The 24098-nt window shown below is 40.8% G+C and overlaps 1 protein-coding gene across 7 annotated transcripts in view; it reads left to right on the top strand.

Annotated features, from left to right (window-relative positions):
• Window positions 1-6708, top strand: part of XIAP (X-linked inhibitor of apoptosis) — a 36734-nt gene extending 30026 nt beyond the window's left edge. For all 7 annotated transcript variants that reach the window (XM_007507069.3, XM_007507068.3, XM_056809223.1 and 4 more), the window contains exon 8: window positions 1021-6708. In XM_007507069.3, the coding sequence (XP_007507131.1) occupies window positions 1021-1214 (194 nt within the window). In that variant the 3' untranslated portion in view covers window positions 1215-6708. The remainder of the gene's footprint in view (window positions 1-1020) is intronic.
• The last annotated feature ends 17390 nt before the right edge of the window (window positions 6709-24098 follow it).

Here is a 24098-nt window from a genome sequence, read left to right as displayed (position 1 = left end):
TGCAGCCCCTCCCCTACCCATTGAGAAGGCATATAATGATATCCATTATACATGTGAAGTCATGCAAAACATATTTCCATATTAATCATTTTGTCCAAAAAAAGTGAGAAAAATAAAGCAAGTGAAAAAAGAAGTATGCTTCAATCTGCATTCAAATGGGCCTGTCTGCTCAGTCCAACCTTTCAAACCTTAGTAGGAACAGCCAGGGTTTATGCTGAGCTGGCACAGCTTTGGAGACCCCGAGGTCATCTTGATATCAAAATGAGGTATTAGAAGAGGACTTGAGTAAGTGATCCATTGAGATAATTTTTAAAAACTCAACGTGTCCCCATAAATCTCTTGCTGGCCACTAGGGTCCCTTTCTTCTTGGGTACATGGTAATAGAAACAATGAATAATTCCAGCTGGTTCTTGGAATGGCAGTCAGGGCCATAAAAGTCTTATCTGACTTTTTCTGTTCTCCATGCTAGTGGCCTTATGACTTGGCATTGAGGGCTTAAGGGGAAAAAAAAACAAAGGGTGACAAGTACAGTGGGGAGAGCTGAGAAGACATGAAAATTTTAGGCAGTGTGGGGCACCAAACAGGAGCCCATGGGACACTGGCCTAGGAGTCAGAAAGACCTAAGTTTGAATCCTACTTCAGGTACGTATTAAAATGCTCTGCTCTCTAAGCAAGTCACTTAAGGTCTCTGGGTCTCAAGGTTTCTTATCTTATTAACTCGAAAATTACTCCTGCATCCCTTTTTGGCAAAAATGCCCATTTGGTTTTGCTGTTTTCTTGTAAAACTTTTGCCACAAGTATTTAATTTCCAGCAGTGTTCAGTATTAGCAGAAGCTAGAGTATCCAACTCACAGCAGTAGTCATAGGTAGTTCATTATTGGTGATTGTGCCTGCAATATTGATGAATATAGCCTGGCCTTTCCTCATTAAGAACTTTATTGAACTGGTTTCAAAGAGTGGGAGGGATGTAAGCAATTAATCTAAAGTCTGTTCATTTTGTCCCCTCGTTTTTTCCCACAGAGATTAGTACCGAAGAACAGCTCAGACGTTTGCAAGAGGAAAAGTTGTGTAAGATCTGCATGGATGAGAACATCGCTGTTGTTTTCATCCCTTGCGGACATCTGGTTAGCTGTCAGCTGTGTGCCGAAGCAATTGACAAGTGTCCGATGTGTTACACTGTCATTACTTTCAAGCAAAAAATTTTTATGTCTTGATGGGAATTCTGTAGTTGGATAAGTCAGGTCTCCCTGTTGACTTGACTATGATATGAAGCCACTGGACTGGCTTTTGATGATACCTAAAAGAAGAAAATATGCCAACAAAGATTAACTTTTCCTAAAAATGGAACAGGTTTATCCCTTAAAATGTCTTTGAACCCTTAGTGTAGTATCCTTCTATTTCGTTTTTTGTTTCGCAGTGAGCAGTAGAGTAGGAAGCCATCCCCAAACTGATCCCAGTGTATGCTTCTAGGTGTGCTACTTCTTATTGACTTGACTGTGTAATATGAAGCCATTGGAATGGCTTTTGATGGTATTTGAAGGAAGAAATAATGCAGACGATAACTTTTCCTAAAAACTGAAGATTCCTCCCTTGAAATGTCTTTGAAACTTTAGTGTGTGTGTTGTGTGTGGGTGTGTATATATATGTATATATAGAGCGTGTCTTTCTAATTTGTCTTTCACTGTAATCAGTAGAGTAGGAAGCTATCCCTAAACTGACCACAATGTTTGCTTCTAGGTGTGCTGAATGAGCATCAACGTAAGGGGTTTAATCAACTGTGAATTGTTCAGTCTTATAAAAGACTTGGTAAACACCTCTGAGTCACCGTAGAGATTGTGATTAACTTGCCTCTTTGTTCATAAAAGGAAGGAACTGTCCAGGCAGTCGTGAAATGGGGCTAATTTGTAGATATTTATATAGTTTTTCTTTCAAATGATAATGAGGATTAAAACAGTAGTACCAAAGACCAAATGTATATGAGAATGGTAAAAGAAAAACAATTCCTTTTGCTATTTAGGTAATTATTTATGACTTAAAAGGCTTAATTGTGCTTAAACACCTACAAACATTAGTCACTCAGCACCAATTTTCCTAATTCTCCCAAGAATGGAAAGCTTTTCATTTTAGATTGGTACTGAAAAGCTTTAGTTGTCTTTTAGCATGTAGTGGGGGGTGGGGGTGGGGAAAGAAAGAAAGAAAGAAAGGATGAAATTTTCCCCCGTCTCTTGTTTCCAAGTCAAATATTTCTGATTTCCTAAAGTTAGGCATGGAAAAGACTCCTCATTCATAAGTAAGACAATGAACACTTCTCCCATTTAAGCCTGCCTAAGTTAATTCCCCAGAATTATTCTCAGAACTTCCAGATGAATTTTATTAACCTGGTGTAAAACCCAGCAGCCGAGGTAAGGAAAAGTAGAATAATGTTTGTTCTCTGATTGCCTGCCAGCCCCAGTGGGAAATGATCTCTTTCTCCTTTGAACTCCCAAGGCACCTCACTGTAAACTTTCACGCTCTACCCTTGTATTTATATTTATTTGTGAACTTGTCTTACTTTCCCAGCTGGACTCTGTGTTCCATGAAGGCAGGGAAGACTTTGCATCTTATTCTTTATATCCCCCGCAGAGCATAGCATGAAGCTCTGAGCATACTAAGTGCTCAATAAATACTTTTGTTTGGCAAATATGATTATATTATTGGCTTTTAGTGTAACTAGTTTAATGTCCCCTGCCCTCTCTTTCTTCCTGTTGTGAGCACCCGTTAAGTGCAGTTCCAATGGTGTTCAAAACTACCAATGCCTTTTTGGACCCTAGGGCATGTAATACTTGGTGGGGAGGGGAGCACTAGTTATAAAAATCATAAGAACTGAGGAGGACATAACAAAACAAACAGATTTTTATGTATTGGCAAGATTGCATAAAAGCACTCCTGAATTAAGAATACTTAGCTATAATAATGGAGGTTGCCTAATGCTCTAAGGAGTACCTCAGGGGCTTGCATTAAGAGAGCCTCCTGGTGCAACACTTGACATTGAGGCATTTTACTGCACAGAAGAGGTTCAAAATACAACCATTAAAGCTGTTATTCAAAATATATTTTGCAAGGGAAAGATTAGTCATGCCCTCCTCCGAACTTCATCTGACGTTGCTTTAAGTTAGCTTTGCAGGGTTTTAGATGAGATTTTTCACATAAATGGCTGCCTTCCCTGTCCTCCTTTCTCTCTAAATTCTGTCTTTCCCAAGTCTGCATTGCCTTCCAGTTAAGCTGAGTTATGTATTTTGTTTACATGTTACATATATCTAAGTTTACTAGTCCTTTGAAAGGGAAATAAGTGTTACGGTTCATGTGTTGTTGTTTTTTTTAAGGAGATTTATTTCTTTTTTAAGTGCTGGGGCCTAACACTTAGAGTTGAACTTAGTTATTAGCGGACAGCTAGATTAGTTGAAGGGGACAAAGGTTTTTCCCCTTCTAAGAGTCTGAGTTGAGTTAAAACTCTGTGGGGTTTTGAGAAATGTTTAGAAGAAAGTAGGGGTTGGTTGGAGTTTTTTTTAGAAGCAGGCAAAGACTGTTATCATGAGTGGTGACATTTAAAGCTGGTGTGGTGGCTAACGAGTTCTATTTTAGGAGTTGTTTAGAAAATACTGTTGCTTTGGGTTCTTCCCAGTCACCCCAGCTTCCAGTCCCATTATTTTAAGACTGGTATATTTGGCCACTTGTGATAGAAGAAGCAGGATGGTTTAGAGAACAGTGATTGATGGACTTGGAAACAAGAGGCCTGGTCCTGGCTCCAGTATTTTGTGACCCTGAGCAAGCCACATCAGCTTGCTAAGCCTCAGTGTCCACAACTGTAAAATGGAGATGATAATATTTTACACTGAATACCTCACAGGGTTGTAGAAGGGAGGGCATTTTGTAAACTCTAGATCACTTCAAAAATGGAAGCTACTCTCCATATTTCAAAGATGTCATTTCATCAATGAGAGTACCTCATCCACCAATGCCAGGCAAAAGCTCTCCACAACTTAGAGCTGTTTGAGCCCTAAAATGAATCCCTGTGTGGCCAACTTAGTAGGGTTGAGCTGCTCTCAACTTTGCTAGGCTGGTCTTTGGACTGCAGACCAGACAGTCCAGCATCAGATTCATCCTCAAAGCCTTCCTGGCTTGATGTAAATAATAGTTAGCAGCTGGTTGATAAAATGTTACTTATAGCTTGTAAATGAGCAATTCTTCATATTAGTGTGCTAATCTTAAAATAGAAGTGTGTGATTTCAACACTGTAGCTCAACTTTGGAGAATGGGGTTATAATAATCAGACAAACAAGGCACGAGGTCTAGCATTCATCTCTAGTTTGGATGGTCTTTCATTTTTTTTTGGTTAAAAATGTATCTGTTCATTGAAAAGAATTTTATTTCCTCATTACCCTAGCACTTGAAGAGCAGGTTGGGGAATAGTGTCCATCGTGTAGAATTTCTTTTGGAGATATAAGTCAGGAACATCCCTTTTGGGTCCAACCCACTAAAAAGATAGCAGGATGTTGACAGGTACTCCAGCAAAAGAACAAGAATGTCATTCTCTTGTCTAACTGGGTTTAAGTATTCCCTCATCTTTGAAACTGACATTTCATAGAGAGAGGGAAGGTACCCCAACAAGCTATCAAGTCCAACTCCGATATGTCATAGATGAGGAAACTGAAACAAAAGATGTCAGGTGACTTGCCCAGGGTCACACTGCTACTAAATAAAAGGCAGAATTTTAACTCAAGTTTTCTTAAATTTAAGTGTAGTACCTATCACCAGTGCTGTAAAACTCAGAGGGGCCACATACATAAGGATCCCAATGAACCATATATCAACCAGAAAATCACATGTTAACATTATGCTCTATTTTATTTTTATTTATAAATACTGCCTAATGACATATTAACCTGGCTCAGGCTGCAGTTTTACAAAAATATCAGTTATTATTGAGGCAGCCACTTTACCATCTTAAAATGTGCTCCCATGAATATGTGAGTGTCCTTGCTTCTCCTTTTTAAAGGGCTATGTGAACTTGAAGGGACCACTCTTCAGCCTGGTGCTGTTCGAACATTCTTGCTATTCTCCCAGAAGCAGGAGACTATTTGTTTTAAGATTATAAGCATTTTAGAACTAGAAGGGACCTTAAATGAGATCTGATCCAACTCCCTCATTTTACATTTGGTGAAACTGAGGCTCAAAGAGGTGAACCAACCTGGCCAAGACCACGTAGATGATAAATAGCAAAGCCAGAATAATACCTCTGGTCCTTAAACTCCAGATCTAACACTCCCCACTACACCAGTCCCATGGTCTTAGATCATTTTTATTCTTTATGGCAGTGATTTTTTGCCGTAGGTTTTAATCTTACTTCTTTGTCTAAGACCTAAAATGTGAGAATCAGATTCATTTTCTTTACATGTAAAACCTTAATTATTTTTCATTCATCTTGGTTTTGAGTTTTCCTGATTGATATAATTGTCTATTCATTCATCAGTGTTTATAGCCAGTTTCATTTTGACCTCTATACACCTGACCATATACCATGCTCTCTCTGAGTAAGACTCATATTTTGAAGTCTTTTTTTCCAAGTATATGTAAAATAATGTGCTTTTATAATTGTGCTGTTCTTACTCTCTACCTGACAAATATCTTCAAACATGGAATGTTTTCCGTATACCCTGGAACAGAAAGAATTGAACATGAAACCAATCAATCAATTAACCAATCAAGAAATATTTATTAAGTGCCTACTATGTGCTGGACACTATGTGTAGAGCTGTTACTACAAAAAAGAGGCAAACGACAATCCCTGCCCTCAGGGAGCTTGCAATCCAACAGGAAAGACAACATACAAAGGAATATATCCAAAAGCAAGCTATAGACAAGTTAAATTAGAAATAACAGAAGAAAGGCACTTGAATTAAGAGGGTTACGTATAACTTGCATTTTTGAAGAATATAATGAATTCAACACTGTTAGTTTTTTAATTGCCCTATTTGTCTCTTTGTGAACTCCCTTCTGTTCTCTGTGTATTTTTTTTTAAAGGCTACAATGAATCTCTTGATTTTCTTGTTTGTTTGTTTTTTTCTTTTTTGGTGGGGGAAGGCAGCATCCCTAGTCCTAATCTCCTTCCCAGATTTCTCCCAAAATTTGAGGGGGGAAAAAATCTTCCCTTGTAACAGATGAGCATAGTAAAGCAAAACATAGCTACACATTGGTCATCTCCAAATATATCTCAGTGTATATCTAAGTCTTCTATCTATAAGTCCCCCACCTCTCTATAAGGCTCTTGAATACTAGATGGTCACTGCATTGATCAGAGTTAAGCCTCTCAAAATTACTTCTATTTACAATGTTGTAATTGTGTTTGTTGTTCTGGTTCTCTTTTCATCAGTTCATGTAAGCCTCATTTTTCTCTGAATCCATCCCTTTCACCATTTCTTAAGGAACAAGAATTTATCCTCAAATGAAAAGGGAAAAATACAGTGTATTGAACATTTTTTGTTATGGATGTGTAAATGTACTTGCTAAATAGGGTTTTCACTGATTTCAAGTTTTGATTTGATACAGCCAAGATTTTACTTAATTTCTTGTATTTGTTATTAACAGAACATTTACCCCATTTTTACTGTTTTATTTTAGTTTTTTTATGTAATCATTAACATTTTAAAATAAATATTATATTGATGCATATAACTGTTGTGAAGTAATTTTATTTTTATTTATTATTATTTTTTAAACCCTTCTGTCTTGGCAGAAGAGTGGTAAGGGATAGACAATGGGGGTTAAAGTGACTTGCCTGGGGTCATACAACTGGGACGTGTCAGAGGCCAAATTTGAACCCAGGACCTCCTGTCTCTAGGCCTGGCTTTCAATCCACTGAGCAGCCAGCTGCCTCCTGTGAAGTAATTTAAAAACCATTTTCTGTATTAACAGAAAAATCTTATTTGGAATTGTGTAGATAGAATTTACCCCCCCAAAACTCATCTATCCATCATCCAAATACTACATGAATGCACACAAATGGGATGCTGGATAGACGAGTCTTAAGGAGTAATTACTATCTTATACAGAAGAGACTTGCCTTCCCACTCTATAGAAATGACATTTGTAGATCAAGATAATAAAAAAATTTTTTTTAGATTTACAAAATGTTCAATAATTTAAAAGTATTGTATCCTGAAAAAAAAGATCAATGATTTTGTAGGTTTCACTTTGAGGAACAATCACATTTAACCTTTTAGTAATTGCTCATCATGCTTTACCGCTTATATATGTGCTCCCATTTTATCCTTGAAATGCTACTATGAAGAGGTAGTGAAAAACCCCTTTTGGGTTGGTTGGTTGGTTGGTGGGTTGGGTTGGGTTGGGTTGGGTTGTCCTTCATCCTGGAAGAGGACCAAAATGATATCACTGGCAATGCCTTTGACTTAACATATAAATTGAGAGTCATCGAAGTCCAAGGGCTAGAAAAAAGCCAACATGACAGTCAGTGGCTGTGATATGATGGATGACCAACGTGTCTTCAGTGTCCAATCAAGCTCTAAGCTCTCCATAGCACAGGCTTTAACCGCCACCATGACTCTCAGAATGAATTGTTCTTATCCATTCATTCCACCAGGGGACGTCTTCAAATGCTTTGGGTAGACCTGCCCCCTACTCCCCTAACTTATCAGTTACCTTCAACCTGTTTTAGTCTGCGTGCCAAGACAGTTTGCCAAAGTGTGGCCTCTGCATTGTACAGCTTCTTAGAGCCCCAGGTGAGAGTTGGGTGGCAGGTAGATACCAACAGATGAAAGCAGCCCAGAAAAGGCTTCAGCAAGTCCTCACACTAGAGGTGCTAGGCTTCCCTGAACACATTTCTAAATGAAAAAAAAAATGAGGCCCAAAGAACTTATTTCCCCAAGATCACAGAACTGTTTAAGTGATAGAGCCTTTCCCAAGTGTTCTGACTCCTGTCACAAGCTTCCTCTCTTTAAACCCAGACATGTAACCTCCCCTATCTATTATATTGTATATCATATTATTATACCCAGATAGGATGTTTGAGTTGTTGCTTCCATTCCCAATTACCTGCCTTCTAGTGAAATCATGAAGAATACCCAAAAGCACAAGGAGAGGAGATTACCCTAGTTTAATGGCTAACCATGTTAAGATAAATGATGGGCACCGTAAATTGCTTATGTATGGAACTGCCTCCAAAGAAACTTCTATGCTGGAGGTGCTTCAAGCAACTTAAAATAAAGAATTAGAGGTGGGGATCATGAGAGAACACAACTGGGCTTTCTACCACTCTTTCACAAATTGGATTCCAACCAATATTCAATGCTTTTCTGAACTTAGTACTACATTTTCTGCCTTTATACCTTTGTACAATCCATTCTTAAACTGTGCCTGGCATATGCTCTTATCTTTGACTTCTAAAGTTTTTTGGTCTTTCCTTTAAAGGTTTAATTCAGATGCCACCTCTTCCATGAAGCCTTCCCTGATTCTCTCCTAATTGTTAGTGCTCTCTCTGTCCAGCTGTACTTACCACTATGTTATGTCCACTCTGGATATAGCTAGTTGGCCCAGTGAATAGAGCGCTAGGCCTGGAGTCAGGAAGGCCTCAGTTCAAATCCAGCCTTGCTTTCTACCTGTGTGTGGCCCTAGGCAAGTCAATTAACCCTGTTTGCCTCAGTTTCTTTATCTGAAAAACTAACTGGAGAAGGAAATGGTAAACCACTTCTGTATCTTTGCCAAGAAAACCCCAAAAGGGTCACAAATAGTTGGGCACAACTGAACAAAAAATATATTTACTTTCTAGCAGGTAAGTTTCTTGAGAGCAGGAACTGCTTTTTCTTTTGTCTTTGACTACTCCACATCTGGCACAGTATGTCATAAAATTCCTGGCATTAAACTGTCGAAGGTATCTGATGATGTTTTATATTCCCTGGTTTATGCCTCACCTGAGATTAATGATCAGAGAATCCTCCAACAAGGTTCTCATTTATTTTCCAAGGAATCCTGAATGGTTTTTATGTATGGATAGGAGATTGCTTGTTGGAAGGGAGCCTTTAAGGCAGCCCTTTGCTTGGCCAAATCAAATGCTTTTTTATAGTTAATAAACAATTAGCACAGTGGCCTTATCCACATCATTTGTGTAATAATAAAGATGTAGTCTTCTGCGGAATTGCACTTATGAAAGCCTCCCTGTTCCCTCCCAATACCCTCATTGAGATGCCCTGGATGAGTGTATGGATCATTCTCATAAAAATTTTAAATAGATGTGAAAGTAGGCGTGTAAAGTCAGTGGTGCTTACTGTTCTTTTCAATTGCCTTAATTTTTTTTTTTGCATTAATAAGGTCTGAGATTTGTTTCCCTTTAATATCTTTTAGGTTTTTTTTTTAATCAACCAATTCTTCAATTGCCCTCAAAATGGTAATTGTCACCTCTAGCACAGATTTCTTCTATGGCTGTTATTTCCTCTACTTAGCTGAATCTAGCAGCTTTTTCTATCTTTGTTCTCTTTAGTGCTACTTCTACTTTCTCCATAAACATTTGGGACTGTGATGTTAGAATGTTAGAAGTGTGACTATACTGTCCTTCATGGTGAAAAGATTTCCAGTTGTCTTTGTTGTTTTTCCCTTTTCATTCTTAGGTATCCTTGGAATGATTTTGTTGATTGGGTCCCTCATTAAACAGATTTCTCACTTTTCTTGAAGTGGTGCTACTCAGAATCTTCCACCTTTCTCGATAAGATTTTTTTCTCCATATTTAATTTTTTAAATTGTTCTCTGTTATATGTAGAGACACTTTTTGACATTTAAAATTCAGATTTTCTCCCTCCCCCCCTCCCTTGGCAGTGAATAGTTAGATATAGATTATACCCATACTTTCATGCAATACATGTTTCCATTTTGCTCATGTCATGATAGAAGATACATATCACACATGAAGGAAATAGAGTGGAAGACAGATGCTTTGACCTTCTCTTGGATCCCAACAGTTCCTTCTTTGGATATCGATAGCATCTTTCTCATGCATTCCTTGTGGTTATCTTGGAGACATGATGATAATGATTTTGTCCTTCACAGTTGATCATGCAATGCTTCTGTTACTGCATATATCGTTCTGGTTCTGCTCACTTCGCATCAATTCATATAAGTCTTTCCAGATTTTTAAAAATTCATCCTGCTCATCATTCCTTGTGGCACAATAGGATTCTATTACAACCATATTCCTCGACTTGTTCATAGGTTCTTCAAGTGAAGGACAACCCCTCAGTTTTCCAAATCTTTGCCACTACAAAAGAACTGCTACAAATATTTTAGTATAAGTAGGTCCTTTTCCCTTATCGCTGATCTCTTGGGGATACAAACCCAGTAATGGTATTGCTAGGTCAAAGGGTATGCATGTGGCCCTTTGAGCAGGGTTCCATATTGCTCTCCAGAATGGTTGTATCAATTCTACCAACAGTAAATTGGTGTCCCAGACTCCATAAGATTTTTCACACAAGTTTATATCATGAGCTAGTCTTGCCCTTAGCCAACATCTCTGTCTGCTTGCAAATTAAGACCATTGTTTGGTACATAAAGTGCTTCTCAAAGCATTTTTTATATCATAAATACTTTATTCAAGAAGAGACCTGGGAGGTGCTAGACACAGTGAGCAATGAATAACATCACAAAAAATGAAATTTAATATATATACCAGCAGTAGGAAGCAACTAGTTATTGATGTAAGAATCATCTTTCTATAGAGTCAAACATTCAACTTATGATTGAAGAGATCAAATTCCGCATCCAATTGGAAGAAAGGCTAAAAATGAGAAGATATTGGATGTCATTAACTTGACCCATAGAAATAAGCTATTTTCACCAGAAAGGGAACCTGGATAAAGGAACAGACATCAACAGAGATTATTATTCTTTTTTTCTTAGGAGGTTTAACAGATGTAGACCAATTGTCATAATAGACCAAAGGGACATAGAAAACACTTGTGGCAACAAGCAATTGATATCCTTGACAAGCAGAAAGATGTAATAGTCAGGAATAGAACTAGTTTATATAACCACTTTTATAAAGTCTTATGGGGGTTGATAGATATTTTTCTTTTGGTCTTCCCGTTATAGCATTGTTTAATAAACTTCCGTATAAAATTATTGTAGCTAGTGTTCAATTCCTATTTTTCATCAACTTATTTAAATAGATTGGGTTGGAGCTGGTTCAGTCAAATACCCTCTCTTTTTTTCCCTTCCATTTTTATTCTTCTAGTATCAGTACTGTTTGATTTTCACGCTCAGAAGTTGGTAGTCTGCATAGTAGGCTACCTCAGGAATGACTCCCACTTCAATAAGAAGTCCTTGTTAATGTTCCCCACAGCTGAGCAATTTGCCCCATAGAGACAGAGTCCCATACAGGAACAGCATGAAATATCTATGAAGATGAAAAGGATACTGAATCCCTGCAAAACTGGAAAAATAAGTAATCTTGATCATACATATATATATATATAGAGAGAGAGAGAGAGACATATATATATATTCCTTACCCATATGTGTTATCATTGTACTTTAAGTTTGTGATCACATGTGATATATGTAAAGAGGAAGCTTTGTTGCTACTGTTCTTATAAAAAAAATATTAGTAAAAAAATAAAAATAAAATAAATAAAAATAAAATATAGTTCCCCAGGATATGATTGGGGATGTAGACTCTAAATGATCACCCTGGTGCAAATATCAGTAATATGGAAATAGGCCTTGATCAATGACACATGTAAACCCCAGTGGAATAGCATGTCGGCTATTGGGGGAGAAGGGGGAAGGGAGAGGGGAGGGAAAGAACATGAATCTTGTAACCATGGAAAAATATTCTAAATTAACTAATTCAATAAAATTTTTCAAAAGGGGGGGAAATAAAATTTAGTTCTCCAAAGTACACGAACAGGTAGGTTAAAGTGAAAAGACAATCATCTGGGATTGTCCAAAAATTTTTCTTGGTAATTTAATTGGCTTGAGAGAGGGAAAGGAATGATCCAGTTTGTCACTTAGTTCTTATGCTGAAATTTCCTTTTTTCCATGAAGATTTTTGGAAAGCAGAGAAATATTCACATACCAGGATTTCGAGTATAGGAATTACACTGTCTCCTGTTAGTCTTTTTTTTAAATTGGTTACAAAATCAACAAACATTAAGCAACAATTACTTGAACCTCCTGTAGCACTTTGCACCTCTTTGATGAACTCACTCAACATGTAACTTTGTGTTTTATCTGTGTTGGTTTTTCATTCCCCCTCAAACAATGAGCCCCACTGAAGGCAGGTTTCTGTCTAAACTTGTATCTCCCTCACTGCTGAGCAAAGTGCTCTGCACACACACAAAATGAATCATCGATGTTGGTGGAGGTAGTACATGCGAGGCACTTTGGGTAAATTGCTGAATCTGATTTCTTCAGTGTTGATAGGCCCTCTATGCCTTTTTATCTTATCAGAGTAACTCCATAACTCCTCCATATAGGATGCAACCAATAGGTTTCAGTCTTTCCTCTAGTTCTTATATCTTATCGTGACCAGTGGAGTTTTCTGGATGTCTAATCTATTCTTTCTCATTGATTCTTCTGACACAACTAATACATGGAAATGGAAATAGCTGAATGAGTGAACCCCAAAGAATAGACACTAATTGGTTAATGTCTTGGAAGTAGGTCCCAGGAAAGGGGGCCCCTGGAATCCCTCTTTGGTCCTATTCTGAACTTTTTTTCCCACTGACTCAGATGAGAGCATCAGATGGCACATTTGTCAGATTTGCAGTTGGCGTAAAGCTTAGAGGATTAGCTAACACCCGATCACAGTTGGTATCCAAAAGATCTCAACAAACTAGAACAATAGACCAGTCAGTGGGATGAAATTAAATTCTACACTTGGGTTCTAAAAGTCAATTCCACAAATATGGGATGGAGGGAGGTGTGGCTCAACGAAGATTCCTGTGAAAAAATATCTGAGGCTTTAGTAGACTGCAAGATTAATATGAGTCTGCAATGCATTATGGCAGTCAAAAAAGCTTACCCCAACCCTAGACTAGATGAATATTTGCAGGAGTTCAGAGAAACTTAAAGTATTTGGCCTTCTGGTGACAGGCTATCTTCTGCTCTTGGTCTGTCCCACCCTCTGCCCCTGCCCCACTTTTCCTCTAGAGTTGACCATATCTGGCATTCTTGCCAGAAATGTCCCCTTTGATAGCTAATGGGAACTGATCTGCCCAATGTCCTACAACTTATTTGTGGCATAATTAGGAATAGAACCTCATGTACTAGTTCTTGGTTCGGTGCTCCAGGCTCTATACCACAGTGTTTCCAATTAGATGCTTGTCAGTATCTCTGTCATTTACTCCGAGGAAGATAGATAGCATGGCTCATTTCAGTCAGAAGATGGATGACCTCTTCTGTTTTAGCTTTATGAATATGGGATCATCTCCATGCCAAGATGTGTGGGGGCAGACTTTTCATGGATGAAATGAATCGGGGTTTAGAAGAAATTCAGTTTGCGTTCAACTTTTCAGAAACTTGTCTGTTGCAGAAAGCAAAGTCCACAAGTTTGTCCCTGAAGAGGTGAGAACATCGTTCCTTTCCTCGTTCAGTGGTTTTTAGTCGTGTTGGACTCATTGTGACCTCGTTTGGGGTTTTCTTGGCAAAGATACTGAAGCGGTTTGTCATTTCTTTCTCCACCTCATTTTACAGATGAATAAATAGAGGCAAAAGGATTAAATGACTTGCCCAGGATCACAGCTAGTAAATTGTTGGAGGCCAAATTTGAACTTTGGTCTTCCTGAATCAAGACCCAATGTTCTATCCACCATGCCACCTACCTGCCCTATTTATCTCCTAGTAATAGAGATAAGGAAAAGAGAAAGAGGGAGGGAAATAAAAGAACATCAATAAAATATTTAAAAATACACCAGAGGGGGGAAAGTTGTTTGAAAGGTAACACAAACAGAGCAGCTTTGTTACTACCCTGTTGTATTTAACATGTGCTTAAAAAGGAAAATAAATAACAGAAGTTCACAGGCTCTTTTGCAACCTCACTTTTTGTGTGTGCCTATCCAAATGTTTCTGTGTGTGGATGATTTTTCATTTCATAATAAAGTATTAAGGGGTTAAGAACGTACCTCCCTCCTTGGCAGAGGCAGGGACTACAGGTATGGGACATCAGAGGCAGTTAATGTGTTCATTATTTTTGCCAAATAATACATAACTGCTTTTCTGTCTTTTTTATTCTCTGTTAACAAGGAATGGGGAGGGGGGGCAAGCTGGGTAGCTCAGTGGATTGAGAGCCAGGCCTAGAGATGGGAGGTCCTAGGTCCAAATGTGGCCTCAGAGATTTCCCAGCTGTGTGACCCTGGGCAAGTCACTTGACCCCCATTGCCTAGCCCTTACCACTCTTCTGCCTTAGGGCCAATACACAGTATTGACTCCAAGATGGAAGGTAAGGGTTTAAAAAACAAAAACAAAAACAAGGAATGGCTACAAGAGTGAGGAGGGTTTTATTTGGAAATCAAGGTGATATGAGAACAAAAGTTAGCAATATAATAAAAAAGTTTTTGACCAAAAAAAGGAAGGTTCACTTATACAAGGACTGACATTCCTAATTGTAAAAATTCACCCTTTTCAAAATATATTCTCATGCATTAATTCTTCTGATCCTTTCGATAACCCTTATGAGGTCAAGCTGTTCTTAGGCCTTAATGAAACTGCTTATAATTTGGGGCCTGAGTGAGCTCAAGTGTTTGGCGGATTGCCTGAGCCTGAACTTAGAAGTATGTTCATTTGAGATGCAGAACTGTGGCCACATCATAATACTTATGATCCTTCCCATGCCTCATCAACTTTTGGTTTGAGATCTGGGATTTCAGCAAAATCCCTGTACTAATGTCATTTTAGCAACTGGGTCACAATTTATCTTCTTAGAGAGTTGCCTGGGGCACTCTCCCTTGAAAGGTTACTATGTGGGATCACACAGTCAATTGATCAAGAAACATTTATTAAGTTTCTGCTCCATGCTAAGTGCTAGGGATGCAAAAAGAGGCAGAAAAGACCCCACCCTCAAGGGGCCTACAGTTTAATGGAGGAGACAGTACGCAAACCAGCATAGGATAAATAGGTCATAATTAGCTTGGAGGACTTGGAGAAGGTGTATGTGAGTCTAGCACCTGGACTTGCGCCTAGGTCTTCCTGACTGGGAGGTCTACTCTCCAGGCCACTGTGCCATTTTGTCTCTTCTATTATATTAATCTCCCAAATACTCAACTCTAATGGGAAAAGTCCCAGACAAAAAAAATAACCCAAATTTCCCATTTACACGTCTGATCTCAAGATGTGAAAGAAGGGAGAAAGACGATTCTCTGACTAGTTCAAGTCAGCCTTTGTACTCCTAGAGGACTGAGTGGGAAGACTTCCTCCTTTCAAATAATGACTGGACTGGAGCTGGCGTCTATAAGGCCATTAGGAGTTTTTATAAGTTTTCCTCCAAATAATGACCCAACCCTTAAATGCGAGGTCAAATGACAGTCAGCAAGTACTTACTCCCAAAGCACACAATTTTCTGGGGGTTTGAGCCTCGGGGAGAATATTAAGATTGCCTGCATCCCCGTCCCTCTTTGCCCACAAAGCTGAGAAGATCATCAGAGAACACAAAGGACTTGGAATTACTGGGCAAGGTCACATAAATGCAGAAGTGTATCTTGCAAAACAGGTACTGAATCTCCCGATTGACCAAGAAGCCCAAGGCTCTCTAAGTACAATGTTCTGTCCCAGGGCTTTGCTGAGGCTTAGGGCTCAGTCCAAGTAATCCTCAGGTAAATCCATCTGATTTGAAATATCCATATCTATATTGGGAAACGTGGTTGGTCTTACCTTGCTTGCACTTAAATGGAAGTTGCTTTAATAAATATTTGTTATTGCATTTGTGGAATTGAATTGTCCTGGGCCTCAGTAGGCATCTCTTTCAAGATGGCACTGAGTCAAGTAAACTGATGAGTGCCTGCCATGGGGTCGGGGTGTGGATAAGAGAAATAGGAATCGGGGAATGGTGATTGGAGCTGGTAGGGACCTTAGAGGTCACTGAGTCCAAGTGCCTCTTTCTTTCGAACCAAATTTTAATTCAAATTTAATTCTAGAGATCACACCATCACTGCTGGAAAAGGAGGCCAGAGACCAGCTAAGTTCACGTGAGGAAACTGAGGCCCAGAGGAATAATTTGTGTGAGGTTACCCAGCTAATTCAGTCAGCTGAGTAGCTTTACAATCCAATTTGGAATACGAGATTCCACAAGTCTCACACACGCACACACACCTTTTGTATCCCACCTAGCACACAGTGTCAGGCACGTAGCAGCCTAACTCAGCAAACATTTATTAGGTGCCTGCTTTTCTAGACATCGGGTGCAAGGTACTGGCTAGCAAGGGCTTAAGCAACTCATTGATTGACAAGAAACAGCTGGAGAAAAATACAAGGCCATATGTGTTCAAATTCCAGGTTGTGGAGCACAAAGAATAAATGACATCAGAGCCCGCCTGAATGGCCGGGGAGGATTTCATGCACATGGTGGGAAGTCTTGGCTCTGAAAGGATGGGCAGGTGTTGAACTGGTAGAGGGGGGGGATGACATTCTGGACTGGAGGGCTGGAACAGCTGGAACCTTTCCCATCCTCAGCATGGACGGGTGGAAAGAAAGTGCCCTGGATTCAGGAGCCTTACTTCAGGGCCTCTTGTCTGCCCCAGATTTGTGGGGTAACTTGGAACCGATTGCTTCTACTCTTTGAACTTCGGTGTCTCCCCTTTGGAAAATGAGGAGGCTGAAGGAGGTGACCTCCAAGGGCCCTTGTAGCCCAGTGTTGGCTGATTGTCTATGTGGCCCAGTTTGGCAGCGTTACTAAGGCAGGATTGTATGTGTGTGCAGGAATGTGGTCTGAATACCATTTCAATATATCTCCATACACATTCCATCTAATAATAACACTGGTACACATTCCATCCAAAAGGGAATGGCAGCCTCCCTGGCTTCCAAACAAGAACAGAAGCCAAGATTCACTGCAAAAATTGCACAGGCATGCTATTTTTCAGTTGGGCAATGGTCAGATCATCCAAGCACCAAACTGGGAGTGGGAGCCACTCGGCAAATGACTCATTGTGTGAGTTAAGAAGTTGAGTAACCTCTCTGTCTGTTGGAACTAATAATAATGGCCTTGCTGAGGTGTTATGGAAAATAATTAAAGTTACTTAAGTGCCTTGAGATCCAGGGGGGAGAATGGTGCTTTTTAAGCATATAATTAAACAAATGTAGTGGGTCTGTCAGACTTGCTTCCTCCACTGGGTTCTTTACGGGTGTGAAAATGACATATATTTTGTTCTTTCCATGGTATAATTCTTTTATTTGGCCTAGTGGCCTTTAATAGAAAATGAAGGCCACAGTGGTAGGAAGGACCGGGAAGGTTGGCAATAACTGTACAGGGCAAAGAGGGACAGAAGACAGAATCAAGTCATAACCCTTCTGCTATTTGAGTGGCACGCTTGGGTAAATGGATTCACCTACCCCGGCCTCAGTTGTCCTCATATGTAAAATGAAGGGGTGAGACTTGATGTGGCGATCTTAACCTTTTTCATGCCTTATGGATCCCTTTGGAAGACTGGTTATGCCTCTGGTCTCCTCCGAATGATGTTTATAAGATGGAAGAGGCTGGATCAGATGGCTTCCGAGGTCCCTTCCAGCTTGAAATCGGATTCCCTCTGGCTCCAGGCTTTGATTCCCCAGGAGTAAAAGGAAGGGATTAGATTAGATGATATCTAAGTCCCTTCCTGCTCTAATATTCAATGATCCTTGGACTCTGGGAGCAGAGCATGCTCTGGATGACCCGTGCTTTGACACACATTGGTCTGCCAGCCTCAGGTGGCTCTGATCAGAGTCCCAAATATGTTTTTTGAAACCTAATCAAGGCCCCGCTCTTTGTTTTGCTGAATGCTTGGTAATTCCTTGTTTGCCTTTCTTACTCTTCCCCCCAAATTCTTTCAACCTGCAGGTAGAGGCATTTTGCTTGATTCTAATTGGATTTGGGAAAATACCAGCCCTGAAATTCTTTAGTGGACTACACAGCAGGAGATGTAATCACAATGCAGAGTAGAGGCAGGGATTGGGCAGAACAAGAGAACAGATGCTAGGAAGGTAGTGAGACAGGACAACCTGAGAAGCTCTCTAGAGGAGGAACCACCGGAAGCCACAGCTTGGCTAGAGAACAAAGGAGCAGCCCTTCCAGGTCAACACAGGATGCAAATCCATCCCCACCCACCAGTGGGAAAATATCTGAAAGCCTCCGACATTAAGAGTGGTCCAAGGTAACATGGCCTCTTGGGCTCTTGGAACTGAAAGGGACAAGTAGACTTTCCCTTTGAAGTCCAAAGGACTTAAATGTTTGTTTCCAAAGTATAAATTCTAGAGCCTGAGCTGAGAGGACCACAAAGGTTAGGTCTGGTTCTTCTTTTCACCCCCCCCCTCTATTTTCTTGGGACCCAGCAAGGTTTAAACGACCTGGGAGTCAATGGCAGGGCCCTGCTTTCCCTGCCCCCACAGCACCCATGCAGTTTTTTTTATTACACCTGAATACAGCCATTGGGAAACAAATCTAATATTTGTAATGTAAGAGCCTAGAGGATTCTGGGAAAGGAATTTGGTTTAATCCTTCATTAAAAGTCCAGACTCATGGGGGCAGCTGGGTTGCTCAGTGGATTGAGAGCCAGGCCTAGAGACAGGAGGTCCTAGGTTCAAGTCTGGCCTCAAATACTTCCCAGCTGGGTGATTCTGGGCAAATCACTTAACCCCTATCGCCCAGCCCTTACCACTCTTCTGCCTTAGAACCAATACCCAGTATTGATTCTAAGCTGGAAGGTAAGGTTTTAAAAAAAAGTCCAGACTCACATTTTGTTTTGACAAAATTGCGTGTGTTTGCCAGAAGGTCTGCTTTGAATAAGAAGTGTGCTTTTAATTGAAGTGTGGTATGATGGAAAAGAACCCTGAAGACAGAGTCAGAGGGCCCTGGTTAGAATCGCAGCCTGGCCACTTACAACCTGTGTGGCCTTTGGCAAGTCTTCATTGCCTCCCAGGGACTCAGTTTCTTCTTCTGTAAAATGGGGGAGGAGAAAGGAATGGGCTAAATGACCCTTATGGCCCTTTCCTGCTCTAAATCTTTGATCCTAAGTCATTATCATTAGTTATTGCTAGTAGCTTCCTTTTTTCTCTCCCCTCCTAGGGCCTCCTCTCAGCTTGAAGAATTCCTGCCCAATCTTTAAAGCAAAAGCTGTTTTTTCCGGAACACTGTTGGGAACCCCCCAGTTGCTAATTACCTTTCGTTCCCCTCTTCAGACCTCCAGTGACTCTTTGTTTGCTTAGCTCTTGTGCCTTTCTTGTTGATTATTTTGTATTCTAGTTATTTGTATAAAGGGGATATTAATACCTTCCTTCTGTTGATTAACTCTCATTTATCCTGTCTATATCTTGTTTGGACATTGTTTGCATGTTGTCTCCCCCGTTAGACTCCTTGATGCTCCTTGATAGCAGAGACTGTCTTTTGCCTCTCTTTGTATCTCCAAGGGCTTAGCACAGTGCCTGGAACACAGCAGGTGCTTCATCAATGCTTGATCCACTTGTATATGGGCTTTCATCTGACATCTAAGTTCCATGAGGGCGAGGCTTCTCTCTCATCTGAACTGCACTCTCTCTCCACTGCTAACAGAGCCTAAGAGCATCATCACTGCTTTTGTGATACTGTGCTCTCCACCTCGCTGGTCCCCTACCTTCCTCGCTGAAGGCTTACGGGTCGGCCTAGCAAACCTCTTGAGTCCTTTCCAACTCTGGAACTCCAATTCTGTTCTCTCCAAACAACAGACATAATAAATACTGGCTGGTCTGAACTGAAGTGAGTTGCTTTTCATAGAAATTGTAAAGCCCAAGGTGCTAACTTTACTATTCTTTACTATCTTAGCTAAGGTGCAGCTTTACTATTCTGTGCAAAAGAAATGCTTCTTCCCTGAGAAGCAAAGGGAGGGAGCCATCCAGCTTCCTTTTTGGGGTGGTAGAAGCGTACCTCCTGATTAGGGGGAAAACAGACCCGCCATCTTTTACATGGCTCCAAGTATCGGGCTACTTTACTGAGCTTGTTTTCCACTCATTTTTACAGAAAAGATGCAGAGCTCAGACTTTAGGGAATGTTAAGCCAGCTGGAACAGCTAAGCCAGAGTACTTATGGCCTTGCAAGACAGAAAGAATATAGTTGGCTTCTGGAGAGAGAATTTTCTCGAACTTAAACTATCTGAAACAGCCATTCCCTATAAGCTAAGATTCCAGTTGGGTTGATAAAGGAAAAATTAAGGGTCAGTCAGAAAGGTACCTAATTGTTTGGTGCTTTGAGTCTCTTTAAAATGTGAATTATTGGAGGCAGCTGGGTACCTCAGTGGATTGAGAGCCATACCTAGAGATGGGAGGTCCTGGGTTCAAATCTGGCCTCAGATACTTCCCAGCTGTGTGACCCTGGGCAAGTCACTTGACCCCCATTGCCTAGCCCTTCCACTCTTCAGCCTTGGAACCAATACACAGTACTGATTCCAAGATGGAAGGTGAGGGTTTTGTTTTTTTAAAATGCGTATTGTTGAATCTTTTTTAGTTTTAGTATTTTTATTTTCTATAACTTACAGCTTCAGAAAGCCACACAAACCATCCACTAAGTCATAGAAGGAGTTGCTGTCTCTGTATGTGGAGAGAGTATCCACACCTAGGACATCATAGATTCCTGGAGTATACACAGCGTATGAATATTGGAAATATCTATGATTTTGTCAGCCTTGGAACTCCCTTTACTACTGCAGACTTCAACCCGTCTCCCCTTTATGGCTTGAAAGAAAAATCCTAGGGAGTCTTGAGCAAAGCAAACCTTATATTCTGGACCACATAGACTGGGACAGTGACTGGGTCTACCACAAATTGGCAGCAGTACCAGACATTTAGTGACTTGCCCAGGGTTACACAGCCAGTGTCATAGGTCTGACTTGATCCCAGATTTCCCTGACTTCCAATCTAGTTCTATCCATCAAAGGATACTGCCCCTTTATCACCACCATCATTATAGTTAACACCGGCAATACTAACATTTGATTAATGCTTTAAAGTTTGCAAAAAACTTTCCTCACATTGCCTCATTAGAGCCTCAAAACAACCCTGTAAGATAAGTACCGAAAGTATTAATTCTCATTTTAAAGATGGGGAAACTGAGGCACAGAAAAGTTAAATGACTTGCCCAGGGTCACACAGCTCATAGGTGAACTTAGGTCTTTTTTTTAATTGAAAAATTTTCTTTAGTTAATTAATTTAGAATATTTTTCCATGGTTACATGATTCATGTTCTTGCCCTCCCCTACTCCCCCCCCTGCCATAGCTGATGCACAATTCCACTGGGTTTTACTTGTGTCATTATTGATCACTAGGTCTTTTTTTTAAACCCTCACCTTATATCTTAGAATCAATACTGTGTATTGGTTCCAAGGTAGAAGAGTGAGAAGGGCTGGGCAATGGGAGTTAAGTGACTTGCCCAGGGTCACACAGCTAGGAAGTGTCTGAGGCCAGATTTGAACCTAGGACCTCCCATCTCCAGCCCTGGCTCTCCATCCACTGAGCTACCTAGCTGCCCCCTCTAGGTCTTCTTGATTGCAAAGTCCAACACTTGATCCACCAACCCTGAAGCAAGATATATTTTTCATCAGTTTGAAAAAAAAAGATGCTTCCACTGCATGCAAGGGCCTCCAAAATAGCCCTCCTTCAAAGGTTCATTGTGTCACTGAGGCGATTCTGAGTTTTCTGATGCCGTGCCAGGAAAGCACCAGCTCTGGCAGGTCCCACCACATCAGAAAGGTTTGGAGTACAGGCTAATGGTGGACTCTTTGTCAATAATTCCCTTAGTGGGTGGAAGACATAATCACAGAGACTTGAAGCATTCCAAGCATTTGCCAGAGGATCCAAAGGCACAGCCGCCAATCAGGTGTGAGAGTGGCTCTGTTTCTTTAGGGGCTTGAGGCTAGGGAACTCCACCAGAGTTTAAGGAGAAACCCTCTGTGTGTGCCCTGGCCCCCTGTGGCAGGCAGTCTTGTGAAACCTATGGATGGGCCTCTTCTCTGAATCACATTTTCCCCTACATAAAGTAAAACACATGTGATTAACAAGGACACTATACTATTAAAACCCAACGAAAACAAGTTCTGGACCACCAGTTAAGGAGCCCTGCCTTCGACTTTGACCATGCGGCTGAGGCCTGGGTGTCCCAGACTGGCAGCAGACCTACCGTGTAGGTGTAGGCTTTTGGAACACTGACCGAAAGTCTGTTAAAGGTTGACAAGCGCTCCAAAACCAGAGTCAACCAAGCAATAGCCACCGACATAGACGAGGACATTTAAAAGAGATTAGGAAAGATCAAGGCTAAAGGCTCCAGATTTGAGTTTTGAAAAGTCCGTTTTCTGGATGTCTTTAGCCCTCCTATCACCTTCATTCCAAATATTCCCAAGAAGGAAAAGATGAGGGAGAGGCACAAGAAAGAGTTTCTGGGAAACTAACCAACATATTAACCGAGTCTAAAACTATATGGATTTAGGTGTAGCTAGGTGGCTCAGTGGATAGAGTGCCAAGGCTGGAGTTGGAAGGACCTGGGTTCAAATCTGTGTGACCCTGGGCAAATCACTTAACCCCAAATGCCTAGCCCTTGCTACTCTTGTCTTAGAATTGATACGGGGGGCAGCTGGGTAGCTCAGTGGATTGAGAGCCAGTCCTAGAGATGGGAGGTCCTAGGTTCAAATCTGGCCTCAGACACTTCCCAGCTGTGTGACCCTGGGCAAGTCCCTTGACCCCCATTGCCTAGCCCTTACCACTCTTCTGCCTTGGAGCCAATACACAGTATTGACTCCAAGACGGAAGGTAAGGGTTTAAAAAAAAAAGAATTGATACTAAGACAGATGGTAAGGGTTCAAAAAAACCTAGATGGGTGCTCCACATCCTTAGTTGACCCCTTCCCACCTCTGCAAAGAAGGGAGGGAAGAGTATTTGAGGTATGGATTTGATGAATAATCCTAAATCAGGAAGCACTTAACCAAAGTTGATGATGTGTCAAAGTGAGAAAAATACTGGCAGGAGACATGCGTTCACATCCTGCTATTCCTCACTGGTATACACTGGACAAGTCACTTAATCTCACCCAGCCTCAGTTCTCTCATCTGTCAAGTGGGGGGAAGAATCATTGCTTTGCCTCTTTTAAGTTTATTGTGTGAGCAAAGGAGTTTGGTAGAAGGCTACAGAAATGTGAGTCAATATTCAGTTATAATGACATGGGCAGAAGAAAATGGAAAGAAGAATTACCCACAGAAAAGACACAGAAGGGAGGATTATTCTGATCTGGAGAAGCCACAAATTAACCAAAGAATAGCAACAACGCCTGTGATTTCATTACGATAGGGCCCTTCGCAGGTAATGGTACCTTCTTTGCACTTTAGAGCCTTCTCTGTGCCAGAGCTCTGGGAGGTTAAATGAAAGCCAGCATGTGTTATGGGGGGAAACTCAAACCCAGTTCCTCCTGGTCTTGGGGCTGGCTCCCTAGGCACTAAGCTATGGCGCCTCCCCAAAGGTGACAGAAATAAAGACCTTGACCTGAATATGGGGCTGAGAAATCAGTGGTGGTAGGAAAGTGAAGGTTATGGAAAAGCTTTAACTACATGCTGAAGAACTCTCCGAAGAATTTGGGTATCCATTAAAGACATGGGAGACATTGGTACCAGACCATCCAGGCATGACATACCCGCATCAAAGGAGGTGCTGTGCTGTACGAGCAAAGCAAAATAGCAGGATTTCCAAAGAAACATGAGATGGGCCGATTTCGTGACATCTCCACGCCAAACAATCATACTGGCTATTTGTGCCCACCCTGGGCGAGAGCCTTCCAAACTTCTATTGGTCTGATCAGGCACAGTCAGACACACTATATTGACCCTGCCATGGTGATGTCATTTTGGTCCTCTTTGAGTATG

The sequence above is a fragment of the Monodelphis domestica genome, chromosome X (genome assembly GCF_027887165.1).
Source record: "Monodelphis domestica isolate mMonDom1 chromosome X, mMonDom1.pri, whole genome shotgun sequence".
In the NCBI taxonomy this organism is placed as follows: domain Eukaryota; kingdom Metazoa; phylum Chordata; class Mammalia; order Didelphimorphia; family Didelphidae; genus Monodelphis; species Monodelphis domestica.
The sequence above is the reverse complement of the archived record's forward strand: the minus strand, read 5'-3'. Positions and strand labels throughout refer to the sequence as shown.